Source organism: Sander vitreus, chromosome 5 (assembly GCF_031162955.1).
Source record: "Sander vitreus isolate 19-12246 chromosome 5, sanVit1, whole genome shotgun sequence".
Taxonomy (NCBI): Eukaryota; Metazoa; Chordata; class Actinopteri; order Perciformes; family Percidae; genus Sander; species Sander vitreus.
The window spans coordinates 17,891,063-17,905,446 of record NC_135859.1 but is presented as its reverse complement, the minus strand read 5'-3'; the positions used below and the strand labels follow the sequence as shown (position 1 = coordinate 17,905,446).

Genomic DNA, 14,384 nt, shown 5'->3' with positions numbered 1-14,384 from the left:
GCTAACGTTAGCTGCTGTCGAGTGTAGTGTTAACTAGCGTCACGTGCAGCGGGGTTTGTGTTGCCTGTCTGTTTCAGAGCATCAGAGAGAAGCGCAGACAAGTAAATGTTCCAATTAATGATCCAGGCAGCACATTCTCGTCTCCCTAGTTCATTTTACAGTCCAATGGTGGCTAGAACGGCCAAACGTCAATATGGAATTGATTAATCTGCGTTTATTTTTACGCGTTATATATATATATATATATATATATATATATATATATATATATATATATATATATAGAGAGAGAGAGAGAGAGAGAGAGAGAGAGATGTTCTGGTAGCTTAGGGGTTTAGGAAACTGACACAACAATTCATGCTCAATAATTTGAAAAAACACAGCACCCGCCAAAAAAAAAAACACATGGCAGAAATAAGCCATGACAAGCTTTCGTTACCGCTGCAGGTTTTGCAGGTGGGGTGACACTTATGACAGGTCTTGGACCGGCTGTCTTGGTAGTAGCTTGGAGGGCAGCTCTGCAGGCACTGTCCCCACTGCCTCAGATAGACGTAGCCCTCCCGACAGTTCAGACAGTTTCTGTTACCACGACCCCAACACTGGCTACAAGAGGGATCACATCGCTCGCAAACCATGGTGGTGGTGTTGCCGAAGTGACTAAAATGGAGAGAGGATATCCGTTTAGTTTATGATGTTCTTTGATGAAAAAGAAGAGAATCCTTTGTGTGTCTGTGTGTTCTTCTAACCTCTCTGAACAGGTTTCAACGCAACTGCTTCCCTGCTTGAAGAATCCAGTTTTACAGTTGGCACACTGCACACTGTGACGACCAACACATGACTTACAGCTGAAGTGGCAGCGCTCACACGCACGTTCATCCTTGTCCTCCGCATAGTAACCCACAGGACACTCCTGCATACATGTGCTGTCTGATGGACACAAACAAAGCTACAATGTTTAAATGATTCCTGTTGGTGGATAAGGAGCATAGCATTTACTATTATGATATAACTTACTCAGTAAGAAGTTTGGCTCATTGCAGCTGAGGCAGTGGTCTTTGCCCGGCCCAGAACAGCGATGACAGAGTTTGTGACACTGTTGGCAATCGCCATTATGGTCCATGTATGAGTGCAGAGAGCACTCACTGTACCACACACAGTGTCCACTGGCATCTACACGCCTGTTGGTATCGCAGCTGAGGCAGGATGAGGGCTCATGGCCTGAGCAGGTCAGACATGACCTGTCACAATCTGGGAAAATGAAAAGCAATGAGACACTAATAAATCCTGTAAGGATGGAGTAGAATTTGTCTTTTCTTTTGCTTGATTAAAATAAACATCCACCTTCCCTACCTCTGCATTCATTGGTGGTTGCATCATAAAAAGAGCTTTCGGGACACTTAGCCAGACACTCTCCATTGTAACGGACAGCTTTCGGGTTGCGACACACATCACAGTCATCAAAGCCTGGTCCGTCACAAGACGCACAATCAGAATGGCAACGCACACACTCCTGTGGCTCCTCGCTGGCAAAGTAGCCATCGGGACAATCAGCCAAACACTTATTCTCATGGAGGAAGTAGTACTGGGCACACTCTGGGAGAGAGAGAGAGAGAGAGACAGAGAGAGTTATGCAAAATTAGAATCAGTACAGAACAGTGTTGTTTACATCGTTTGCAAAAAACTAAAAGAAATCTAGGCCAGTGACTACATTTTTTTTATTTTAAAACTGGACTTTACTGTTATAACCTATGATGAGTCATTTAAAAAAGATTTAACTGGACTTAATTGCTTATTGATGGGAGCCCTTACACTATTGTAGCCTACACAATGTAATGACTATTGTTATTCAACAGACTTAAAATATATATGTATATGGCTAAGTATTAGAAGTAGCCTTTTATTTGTGTTTCATTTTCTTTGCACTCATACAGCCCAATCAGCAACTCCTATCTTTTTGTGTTGTACATTTTTACCTCTTCTTCACCCCCTCCGGCAGCTCTCACTTCCTATTCCTAAACTGGCTTTTTCTTCTTATCCACTTTTCACTTCTACAACAAGACTTATAAAAAGCTTGTTTGTGTTTAACCTTAGTGATAACCATGCAACAACTACCACTCACATACTGTAATCATCAATCAAGAAAACCTATACATTTAGAAAAAAAAGTCATACCATTTCCTTAAGACCTATTATACAGTATTTCATAGTAGTTTAGTACTAAGAGGTAGTGTATATATGGTGAATTTTAGTCATCAAGAAGGACAACATGTCTGTCTAAAGTAGATACATTTCCAGTTAAAGGTACTACTACTAAAGCTACTCTGACCCTGACAAATGATGGTTTTATCTGTTTTTTACTAATGTATCCTGTATTCCCTGCATCCTTCTTGTCATCTGACATTCCTCTGGTCCTCACTTTACCCTTTTAATTCTTATATTTAGGCTTCATGTCTGAACTATTTGTAGTCCAGAGAACAGAGAAGGAGCTCTCTGCATTTCCTCCTCATCTTCCTTCTCCTGAATCTCCTCCTCCTCTATCCAGCTACTTCAACACTAAACTAAGTCACTTTTCAAAACAACACCTCTTCTTAATCCTCCTCTCCACATCTTCCATTTATCTACCCTCCACTGCTCCACCCAGCGTACTCACTCTTACACAGGCCATCTTCATTGCACTCTCTACAGTGAGTTGGACAGCGATGGCATTTTGTCTCAGTGGCGTAATAGCCCTCTAGACAGTTAGACCTGCAGGAGTGGTCCAGCAGTAAGTACCGTTTCTCACAGCTCAGACAGTGAGAGGAATTTCCCTGGCAGGATGCACACTCTGGAGCACACGGCTGGCATACACCACCTTGAGGAAACCCTCTGAGAAAAAGGCAGAGAGAGGTGAGAATGATGTGTCATTGATGTATTATGATGGTTGGTTTTCATGTGCAAGTCAAGAAAACAGGACAAGCACCTCTGACACTCCACCACACACAAGTCATTTTGGAGGTAAAGCCCACTGCGACAGCTCTGGCACTGCTGCGCGTCCTGGCACGTGACACACCCTTCCGAGCAATCTTCACACTGGCTGGACGCCTTGTTGGCAAACGTGCCGAATGGACAATGGGACGTGCAGGTCTGTCGAGCTGTCAAAAAACGACCTGAGACAGAAAGATAAATCACACCACCGATACAAGAAAAAGCAACCAGTGCACAAACATTGTCAGTGGTCAACAACTTGTTTAAATTCACACTACCTGCTAAAGAAAAAACATGTACTTTGATAGTAAGTTTGCAACATCTAAGACACTAAACATTTTCAGAAACGTTTTCAGAAGCTCAGTCTAATGGGATATACAGACAGCAAATATTTACCAGAGTTGCAGCTGTTGCAGTCATATTTCCCTGCACCAGAGCAAGTCTTACAGAGGAAGTTGCACAGCTCACACTTGCCATGACCTGATGGTAAACAGCAAACAGAGACCAGAACAAAATATGTAGACATGAATGACAAGAAAGAAACAAGATGGGATCAAAAATAGACTAAAGGATGTGTTATTGAATACCTAATGAGAAATAGAAAAAAATATTTCACTGCATGCTTCAGTAATTGACAGCAGTAATTTCATTTGGGTTTGATGTTAATGTGAGTAAAGCTGTAAAAAGTCAGCATTACATTTTACAAGTACAAGTAGAGACAAGTAGGTAATGTTGACAACATTTAGTACTGAGGTAAAATTAACATTTGCCGTACTGTTTCTGAATTGTTTCTCAGGGCAGAAAGAAAGCTGTGTGCCCTTTAAACATTCCCCCTTTGTCAGTGTGAATTCGTCCTCGCAGGAGTCACAGTCGTCATATTGTGGCCCTCCGCAGGTACGACAGGCACGGTGACAAGGCTCACATTCCCGGCTCTCCTTGTCCACAAAGAAACCTTCCTTACAGTGATCCACACACTGGCCATCTGGACACACAATTACACATTTACACTTACTCTATATGCCATTAAACTTATTATTCTTTAAATAGAAAGAAATAATGTATCATTGCTGACACTTGTTGTACTTGCCAAGAGATGGGGACTTTTACTGTGATATGTACAGTTCTTTTTTTAAAATAAGGGTTATCTACTAAATTACAGTATGTTATATCAAAATCAGATGTGGATCACAGTTTCCCCAGAAATGTCTCCAGCTGATATTCACACCATAACTCAAAATTATAAATTGCTCAAATACCAAAGACGTAGACCCCTTCTTCACACCAGTAGCACTGGGTCTGGTCACAGATTACACATTGTTTGTCTTCACACGGAGTACACATCATAGTGTCGTTTACACTGTAGGTCCGATCTGGACAGGACCGATGACAGTCTGTGCCCAACCTGACAGACAGATAGAAAGATGGATAGTATAAATATAAGGTTGTATGAATATTGCGGTGCAACTTAATTACTTAACTCTCAACCGAAGACACTTACTGATAGTAACCATCTTCACATTTGAGGCAAACAGTTTCCTGAGTCTGATCTCCTGGATCCTCTGTGGTGAAGAGCAGAAAATAATGAAATCATTAACAGATCAGGCATGTTGTGATTTCTGGACTTCCTGAAATAGCTCTGTTTGCAATCTCAAGGCAAGACAGAAAAAGAAAGCCTATTTGATCAGCATAAGTATTAGCTGTTGCAGCTTCTGTCCAACTCACATTTACAGTAAATATGATGTTGTATTTTTGACCCTTTTTGCACTGACAAAATCTATCTATTCTAACTATTCCCTCCATACTAAAAAAAACAATATAAAGATTAAGTTACTGTGGTCGTAAGCGTTAATGGTAGTCTGTTTATGTCATTCAAATGCAAAAATGTTATCTCATCTACGTGCACCCAAGGACAGTGCAGTAATTTTTTTAAACCCAGTTTCCCTAAACACCAGCAGGAGGCACTCTGACATCACTAAACAATAAATGTGTTCAGTTCGCTGTAGAACTGAATGGCACTCACAGATTAATTATCAGATGAGTGTGATCAATGTCTAACTAGCAAACAAATCTAACTCAGAAGCCCTCAAACAAATGTAAAAGCCAAAGAGATTTCAGTTCACGTGTGTGTGTGTGTGTGTGTGTGTGTGTGTGTGTGTGTGTGTGTGTGTGTGTGTGTGTGTGTGTGTGTGTGTACGTGCGTGCATGCTGTGCTGTCTGTGCAGTACTGCAGGTGTACTTTTGCTGAACAACACAAAAACAAGCATAATGTCAGTGACAGGTTATGTAGAACACTATATACACTATAAACATATTTGCTGTTAATGTGTATTTTTTTATATTGGAGACTGGGGGAACCTATGCAGGGGATATTAATAAGTTATTTAGGTGTGTGTGTGTGTGTGTGTGTGTGTGTGTGTGTGTGTGTGTGTGTGTGTGTGTGTGTGTGTGTGTGTGAATGTGTGTGTGTGTGTGTGTGTGTGTGTGTGTGTGTGTGTGTGTGTGTGTTAATTAATTAATTCCTGCTGTCAATCAAAACCATCCAACTGGTAACTGAGAAAGGGCCATGCTGTCATCCAAGTCCAACGATGTCAAAACATCTCCAAGGACAGAGGGAGCAAGAAGGGTGGCAAGAGGAAGAGAAAGATAGGATCAGGAAGCAGAAAGAGAGAGAGAGGGTAAATGAGAGATAGAGGGAGGGAGAGAAAGAGATGGAAATAACTACTAAAAAAAGCCCCTTCTGCAGACTTTCCCTAGGGACATTCATCCTCTCCAGAAAAGCCTCCATCGACCCCCACACCCCATTCCTCTCTCAGTCTCCTTCCAGCACCCACAACTTAACACTGCACTGGTTTGCACTTCAATGCAGTCGACAAGCCACTACCTGTGAAAGCAATTACTCATACAGAGAGAGACTGGGAGAAAGAAAAGGTGGGAGGGACAGAGGAGCCGGAAATCATGCCTTCAGGCTGTGTCTATGTGAAGAGAGAAAATAGCTCCCGCATAAATATTAACTGTGAAAGCCAGGGGAGGGGTGATTTCAACAGAATTTAAACTGGCATACACATTGTGAAGTATGCACTTGTGGAATGTGCAAGCACTCATACATACACATTTACAGTCTACACGCACTCACAAGCTACATATTACACTAGCACTTAGACGCACATGATATACATGCACATGCACACAATCACACATTAAAGTGATTAGCACTCAGTAAAAAGAGGTGATACAAAATCAGGAGTGGGGATGGATGAACTCAGTTTTACTCTCACCTCAAATCATCACTTCAGTTTGAGAAAGTGACATAGTGTGCTTATCAAGAAGTCTTTGAGAAGTGGATTGCAAATAGAGAAAAACAGAATAGATGTGTAAATATAATGAAGCAAAACATTCATGAGAAAGACAGCTTTTTTCAAGCACAGATATGAGCTGCACAGTATCAAAACAGCTGAGAACTGGAGGTGAGATGAACTTCAGCGTGCCAACAGCCTCTGACAGTAAAGTACAGTAATACTTCTTTCCTGAAGCCTAATGCAACCAGAAAAGATCAATAGTAGTAAATATTGAAACAAAGTAAACAAATCAAGGTGCATTGCACAGCATGTGTAAAACATATTGTCTTGAGGAGACCAGGGAGGAGGACTGGTGAAGTTTAGAGAAAATACGAACACAGAAGAGCACACAGACTGATTAGGGATGTGTCAGCAGGGGTGCTCCCTAACAAAAGATGCAATGTTGCCATGTGCCAAGGAGGGCCGAGATAATGAAGGCTATGTATCCAAAGTAAAAGTCAAGTTCTGCTGATTTTGCCAGCCTGAGAGAGCTCTTATCATTGGGCTATACAAGACATGAGCATCACTGCCATTCCCTGAGTTACACAGAGCCAAGTTTATTTTTAAAGCCCAATATCACAAATTTGCCTTAAGGGGCTTTAAAATCTGTACAGCATATGACACCCTCTGTCCTTTGGGTAAGAAAAAAACTCTACAATAAAAATCCTTTGACAGGCATTAGAAAGAGCCATATTCAAAACATGACTGTTTTTGAACCGCTATGCAAAGAGGATTAATGGGCATAAAACTGATGATGAGTTAAAAAGAAGTACATTTGTAATATGATGGAGGAGATAGGAGTGGGAGGGGCTGCTGCATCTTATCACACACCGTCAGGCTGGCGAGCTCATTGATAGATCTTACAGCACGCTACAAACTAACATACAAACACACAAACAGCTCATTTACTAACTTGTAAACCTAATCCAAAATCTTAATCCTAAACTATATCTAATACTAAATATTTGATTTAAGAACCACACTCAAATCCTCAGATGTCAACCATGTCTTCACAGTACTGTAAATGTCTAAAACTGGCTTTCATAAGCATAGAAATGCAGAATGAGAACTTAGTGTAAGCACACACACACACACACACACACACACACACACACACACACACACACACACACACATATTAGATGCCAGACACTACACTTCTGTTTCATCTTCACTTTAGCCCGTAGCATCGCGTCACAGGGCCAATCATCACAAATCTCTAATCTGCTGACTGACTTGTTTAGCTTGCAGAATTGTGATTACTAAGGGCGGGTGGGTGGCAGGCAGGGAGGGAGGCTGTGGTGGGTTTGAGAGTGAAGAAAGATATTCAACCCAGAATGCATAATGACATAATAACACCCAGTCTCTCCACCTCAGACCAGTTCAGCAAAATAACAACTTTCTATGGTGTGGATGTTGGTGAGCATTTCTGGGAGAAGGAAGTGCTCTCGTGACTCTTCATGTGGCTTGTACTGACAGGGTGAGGTGTACGAGCACAAGGAATGACACATTTCACAGTGTTGAGAAAAAGCAACAAATCTTATACAAAATACCATTCAGAAAAAGAGCCTTTTAGCATCCTGTTTAGCTGTATGCAAAGATATGTTGATTTTTGATATTTATTAACAGTCTAGAGGTAAACAGCAGTGGAAGGACTAATAATTACCGGCAGCATTTACCCAGGAGTGGAAAAGCTTCTTCTTTTTTTAACCCTTTGCAGGATAGATAATGTCTGACTCTGACATCAATTAGATTTCAGGTAGGTGTTCCTTGTGGAAAAGATAATCAACATCAGTCCTACAAAAAATAAAAAATCAGATCTTCTGCATATGAGTCCAAATACTAATGTGGCATCTAAATGGGGTATGGTGTCTGATAATTAAGTAAATCTACAGTTAAGAGATTCTAAGAGACGGTTGATTTGGTTTGTCCAAATGACTTTCCTAATGAAAGAGGCTTATTGGAATAAACAAAATGTTCAATAATTGCAGAACACATTCTATTTTAATAACTTAGCTCAGTTGTTGGAGCTCATTTTAAATAAATGTACGATCATGTATCTGCGGTAAAAGAGAGCCTAGAGCAAAGAGTGAGGTGCAACAGGGGTCAATGGCAGCATCATTAGTAAATGCCGGCACCCCACCTCATAACTACACAGTCAAACACATTTAGTAGCCTTCAGTAAATCCTCCTTTATCTTTTGGTTACAAGCTTTCCCGACACCTCACTGTATCTCACTCCTGAGGACTGAAATGATAAAAGTTTTTCTCATCTACATTTACTTTGACTGCAAGATATTGCAGTGTGCTGAAGCTGCAGCATATAGCTGCTGCTGAAGCTATAGTGCACTTGGTTTTATTTCTACGCTTTGATCGATGAAGAAGGTGAAAGCAGTAGGAAGAGAGAGAGGAGTAAGAAAAAGAAGTGGTCTATTTACTGCGTTCACATTGCTTGCAGCCTTCGTCACAGGGAAAACAGTCCTCTTTCTCTGCATCTGCAACCTCACCTGATGAAAACGGCAGATAAAATAGTGGATTAAAAATACATAACACATAAGAAAATCATGATAAAATAGCATATGTCTCTCTGGTGAAAATCATTGAGTTAATGTTAATTGCTCAATACTGGACGCCATAGTTGTTTAAAATAAGGTTTGGTAGTGGAGAAAAAGACATTTAAAGCTACTTTCAAGCTTGCACCTTTCCTGTCTGTCACAACAAATAACTCACGGATGTTGTAAGTGGAGTGCAGTTTATCTTACAGACATGACAATCAAATTACTATTACCAAAATGACCATTGTTATTTTTGCATGTTAGCATGTTATTTTTTTGTCATCAATCAATAAGATGCTGCCAGTTTAACAGTGCTTGTCTTATTTTAGAAATACACACTTTGCCTTCTGTTACCTCTTAGCTGCATTTAGTAATATTTATATGTTTTCATTTATGTCACACTGGCACATCAATCAATGTGGTGTCATTGCTCTGCCTGTGGTACCAATACAGAATGAGAAGAGAATAGAAGAGAGGAGAAGAGAAGAGAAGCTATGTTCAAGCTGTCTGTGGAGCCTGTTAAGACCTGCCTGCTACACATATGATAAGAATTTTGTGTCATCCTCCCACTCATACATGTATTATCCTCACATACAATCTCTCATCATTACCCCTTATCATTACTCTCACATTCAAGGTGGTGAAGTTGTAACTCCCCACCTCCACCTTTTCTCCTTATCTGAAATATCTTCCTTTTCCCTCAAAGCATTTCAGCTCTTTCTCAATCCTCCTTTTTTCGGCATTCACATTTTATCTCATGCAATGAGATGTGCAATGTGTTCACCTTCCACAGCCTCCTTGAATATATTACTGTAAAGACATTCAACAAATGTTCTTTAGTAGATTAAGAACAGGAAGTAGGAGCAAGAAAATCAGCAGTGACTGTTTTGTCTGGTAGGGCATTTTCATTTGTTTCTTTAAAAAAAAAAAGTTCTCATAAAGTATTTAGCTCAAATAATAGACACCATCTCATACCAGTACACAATGCAGTTTTTGTATTTCTGTTATGATGTTTATGCTTGGTTGAATGTGTTTCGTGGCCATATGTTTTTTGTCTTCTGATAATATTCATATTCCTTCACTGCTAGACTTATAAGTAACCTAACCTATATTTTATTTCATTTTATTCTATTCTAATTAAAATATGTGTACACATGTTCTATGTGTGTGTGTAGCTTGAAGAGGCTACAACATGTATTTCATTGTGCAACCCTGTGTTGTAAAAGGACAAATAAATGAACCTTGTAACCTTATGAAATATTACTGTTATCTTCAGAAGCTTAAAATTCCTCCTCTGAACTGCACATTTTTCACACCTGACGCTGAAATCCAAACACTTTTAGTACCATAGTGTACTAGCTCAAAGAAGCCAATATTTTCCTATTATGTGGTCAATCCATGCATACTATATGCAATTGTGGCTCAGTGGCCTGGGTATTAGCATATTTTCTTTTGGCCTATTTTGTATTTGAATTGTGTGCTACATGTGTGTTTCCTGAGGTGATATTTGCCAAATTCAGACCAGCTCTGTGACAGTGGTGCTGAGTGAACAGTGGCAGCTATTCATCAACAGTGACATGTAAACGGCATCTTTTTTTATTCATGCTTATTTTTTGTCATACAACATTCAGCATTTCGACTGCAGAATTAACAAAGAGTGCTTTTCATAGTGACATTAGTAAATGAGCATGAAACAAAGTCTTCTGTCTCTCACCTGAATTGCACTCCAACGGGACACACTGGCCATTTCTGATCTTATGTCCTGGGTTGCAGTGGAGGCAGTGATCTGCTGATGAACAGATGATGCAATCTGCAGGACAGGGTTCACACTGTCTCCTCGAAGAGTGAAAGAATCCCTCTGGACAGACATCTCGACACTGACTCTGAAACAGGTACCTGGCCACCCCAAACTTATCTAGATGGAGCAAGTAAAGAAAAGGAAATTTGTACAGGGAATGAAATGGACAAGAACTCTGGCAAGTGAAGAACAAAGAGTGCTGATGCACAAAACAGGTATGCAGACATACTTAATAATACTTAATAGAACTGAATTTGAGCAACTTGAATATTTATATATATATAATAATAAAAAAATGTAAATGTACATATTTATGTGCACATATTGCACATCTTGAAATGACCTACTGGCAAATGAAACAAAAATGTCTGTACTAATGTGTGTGTCTATTTATTGCCTTCTTCACCTCTTCCCTTTTTCTCTGTTACGCTCCTTTCTGCAGCTCTTTCATTCACTGTGTGTGTGTGTGTGTGTGTGTGTGTGTGTGTGTGTGTGTGTGTGTGTGTGTGTGTGTGTGTGTGTGACTGGCCAAGATATGAGAGGTTGTTTTGAGAGAGAAATGACATGGGGAGAGACAGATGGAGGGTTTCTTCATGTTATTATTGTTATGTCTCATTGAACCTCAGACAGACCTGCAATTAAATGGAACCACATTTGCAAACAGTCTGACAAACTTGCTGGCTAATTGAGAGTGTGTGTGCACATGAGAGAGAGAGAGAGAGAGAGAGAGAGAGAGAGAGAGAGAGAGAGAAAGAGAGTATCAGGGAAATCTGGTGTTAATCTTCTCCTTGGCTGACTGATATCTTAAAGTGTGTGTGTAGGTGGGTTTGTGCGAAACAGAATCTCCCCAGTGTAAATACATTCATTCTGACAGCCATAATACTGTCTGTGACACTGTGATAAACACAGTTATTACTACCATCTTCAAGGTGATATTTCTTCAGCTGTGAGTCTCTAATGACGTCCGGGTTTTATCATAACGATTGTTTTCACACTGATGAAATCATTTTTTCTTCTTCTTTTGATTGGCTGCACAGGATCCTAAGACCATAAAACTTACCAGAAGGTAAGAATTTTAAAGGAAATGAAAGTAGTCATTAAATCTAGACACAGCTTGTCTTTAACTTTAGCTACAACCTGAGAGAGGTGCAGTGACCTCTGCATAAGGATACAATGAACAAATGACTGATTCACGCCTTGGCTGAAAACTGCCTTAATCAGATTGATTTACCTTTAGAGAATTGATTGGTGGAGTCTGGCACAAATGAGCCTTGGCTTGATCCATGTGTTGTTACAAAAAAGCACGATTTCACTTACATTCCAGTCACAGCTAGATAGATGGGTTTTTATGTGAACACCAGTGCACCTCTGCAAAAAGCTACCTGTGTCATTTTAAAGGCTAAGATCGTGCTGATGTTTATATGATGGGAAAGAAAAAGAGGGAATGGTTGAAATATATAAGATCGTATTAATGGTTTTATCTGCTCCTGTAAGTTAAAGTAATGCAATAATGATTTACAGAAAGAAATATACAAATGTCAAGTTTTTTTTGAATGTTTTTTTTGGTTGAATGTGCATTTCATTATCAAAAATCTTTATTTTTTGAATCTTGACTCAAGTTAGTGTACCTCTGTCACAGCTTGTGCAGTTGTCAGGTCCCTCATCAGTACACTCATGGCAGGTGTGGTGACAGAGATGGCACTGTCTCTCCATGGCATAACGCCCCGTCTGGCAGCGGATGCTGCAGCGCCCATCATCAAATAACCTGCAGGGGTGGATGTGGTTCACAAAGAACATGCAAAATCAGTAGTAATAAAATAACACACATATTGTGCGATATGCGTAGTTTGAACTGTCTGAAATCACTATAGTACTAGTGAGTAACACAGTTTATATGTTTATATACAAATATATATATATATATATATATATATATTTGTATATAAACACAACAGACACTGTATACACACTGTACAGACAAATAAGACTCCATCCTCAGCAGTATGACTTTGCGTCTTTTGAATATAGATGTTTGTATGTCAGTGGTTCTCACCGTAGAGTGGGGCAGCTAGTGCAGTCCTCTCTCTCCGGACCCATGCACTGCAGACAGGTAGCATCACACAGGTGGCAATTTCCATGTTGACTCATGTACTCTCCTACAGACGGAGAGCAACAGTGAACAACATGACCTGACATCTGCTGCTTCAAGAACCACTTTTCCAAGAAGAACCTGTCCTAGTTGGTTTCTTTTTGACAAATTTCATAATAAAGTTCTTTATTTTGATTTGTTTACCAGCTTTGTTCTGTTTGTTCATTTTACTTGAGTGACTTGAGTTTGATGCTGTGATGTGTCCTAGTTGCACCAATTATAACCAACAGTCAGTTGTTGTTGTTGGTTTTTATTTCCCTGAAGGTCCAGCTCATTTATCTCTGGCTTCTGACATCTCCTGCACAATAAAAGTTTTGAAAAAACTCTTTTTGTTTTCCTGATTTGTTGTCATATTATGTGCAAATACATTTCACAGGTTTAAAAGCATCTTTGGCCCCTTGTAAGTTTAACAAGGTGAAGATTCCAAAATCAACTCAAGACTTTTTAAACAAACAGATTAACTGATTTTCATTAATTACACATTGTTACTGAACCTCTACTTTACAGATAACAGAAACATGAATCGATACATCTGTTGAGATAATGTATGTTTATATCTAAAGTAAACTGATAGGACCATTATTGTTGTGGCTATTAGTTTTAAAGGTTTAGTGTTTGTGCACATGCATTTGAGTATCTGCAGTGCCTACGCATCCACAAGCTGTGAAGTAAGACAACCCGTCTGTTTTTTTTGTGGGTTTCCGAGATCAGAGAACATGGGATTTGAAACAAGCCTTTCAGATTTGGCTGCCCTTCCTATGTCACATGCAGGCTCTTTAGAATACACCACCCCCCATCTGAGTATCGGCACCCGTGGCTTTGCAAAGGTGCAACATATTTTTCTCACAAGACCAAGGGTGAATACAGGTATATTCAGACAGACAATATGATTAAAATGTCTTTTTGAACAATAAAGCACGTAAACATGTTCTAGTAGAAACCCAAAATACAAGTTTGAACCGGAAAATGAGCATATGTCTCCTTTAAGCACTGCTGACTCACAGCAGAACGTTCCTACAGTTTAAACCCTTTGTGTGAGGGGAGTTTATATGTTCTCTCCATGTTTGTGTGGATTCCTGCCACAGTCCAAAGACATGGTGAACTGGAAATGATCCATGAATGTCTCTCTCAGACCTTAAACAGGACAAGCTGAGAAGAAAGGCTGGAAAATGCTTCTTTGTGTTTCACAAAACGTCTTGACTTGATCTAAAAAGGGCCATTCTGTAAGCAATACTTTTAATGACCTGTATGAGGTACCAGGTAATGGCCACCTCAGCAGGTCTCACCATATCATAAAAGCAACATTTTGTAATAATACCAACTTGTCATTTTCTTGTTTATTACTTGAAAATAAAATGCCTTCCTACAGCCCTATGGCCACGTCCTCCACCGTTGAAAATGCTGAAAATGTGCGTAGGTTTTGGGAGGTCGGAAAGTTTTTGTTTCAAAACAAAGTACAGGCTGGAAATTCGAGTTTTGAGTGCCAGAAATATCAGCACCTGGCAAAGCAATTGTTAAGTCACTGACATTGATCAAAAGCATTATCACAGTCCTGGTAGGTATATTATTGTCAGTTGGTTTGCT

General features: G+C 39.8%; 1 protein-coding gene across 1 annotated transcript; it reads right to left on the bottom strand.

Annotated features, from left to right (window-relative positions):
• Positions 1-334: 334 nt before the first annotated feature.
• Positions 335-12,799, bottom strand: LOC144517559 (proprotein convertase subtilisin/kexin type 5-like). The gene is made up of 14 exons (XM_078249643.1): positions 12,705-12,799; positions 12,280-12,416; positions 10,568-10,768; positions 4,463-4,523; positions 4,221-4,366; positions 3,740-3,946; positions 3,361-3,444; positions 2,960-3,146; positions 2,651-2,865; positions 1,351-1,593; positions 1,015-1,248; positions 747-927; positions 440-657; positions 335-342 (listed from the first exon to the last, which is right to left on the bottom strand). Exons 1-14 carry the CDS (start codon positions 12,797-12,799, stop codon positions 335-337), a joined length of 2,217 nt encoding a protein of 738 aa, XP_078105769.1.
• Between the last annotated feature and the right edge of the window lie 1,585 nt (positions 12,800-14,384).

Bases quoted from the DNA above. Each gene is read 5' to 3' on its own strand.
- LOC144517559 (XM_078249643.1), bottom strand. From the start codon at position 12,799: ATGAGTCAACATGGAAATTGCCACCTGTGTGATGCTACCTGTCTGCAG. The intron at 1,249-1,350 runs GTAGGGAAGGTG...TCATTTTCCCAG, and splicing joins AACCACCAATGAATGCAGAG to ATTGTGACAGGTCATGTCTG. The intron at 928-1,014 runs GTAAGTTATATC...TGTGTCCATCAG, and splicing joins TGAGCCAAACTTCTTACTGA to ACAGCACATGTATGCAGGAG.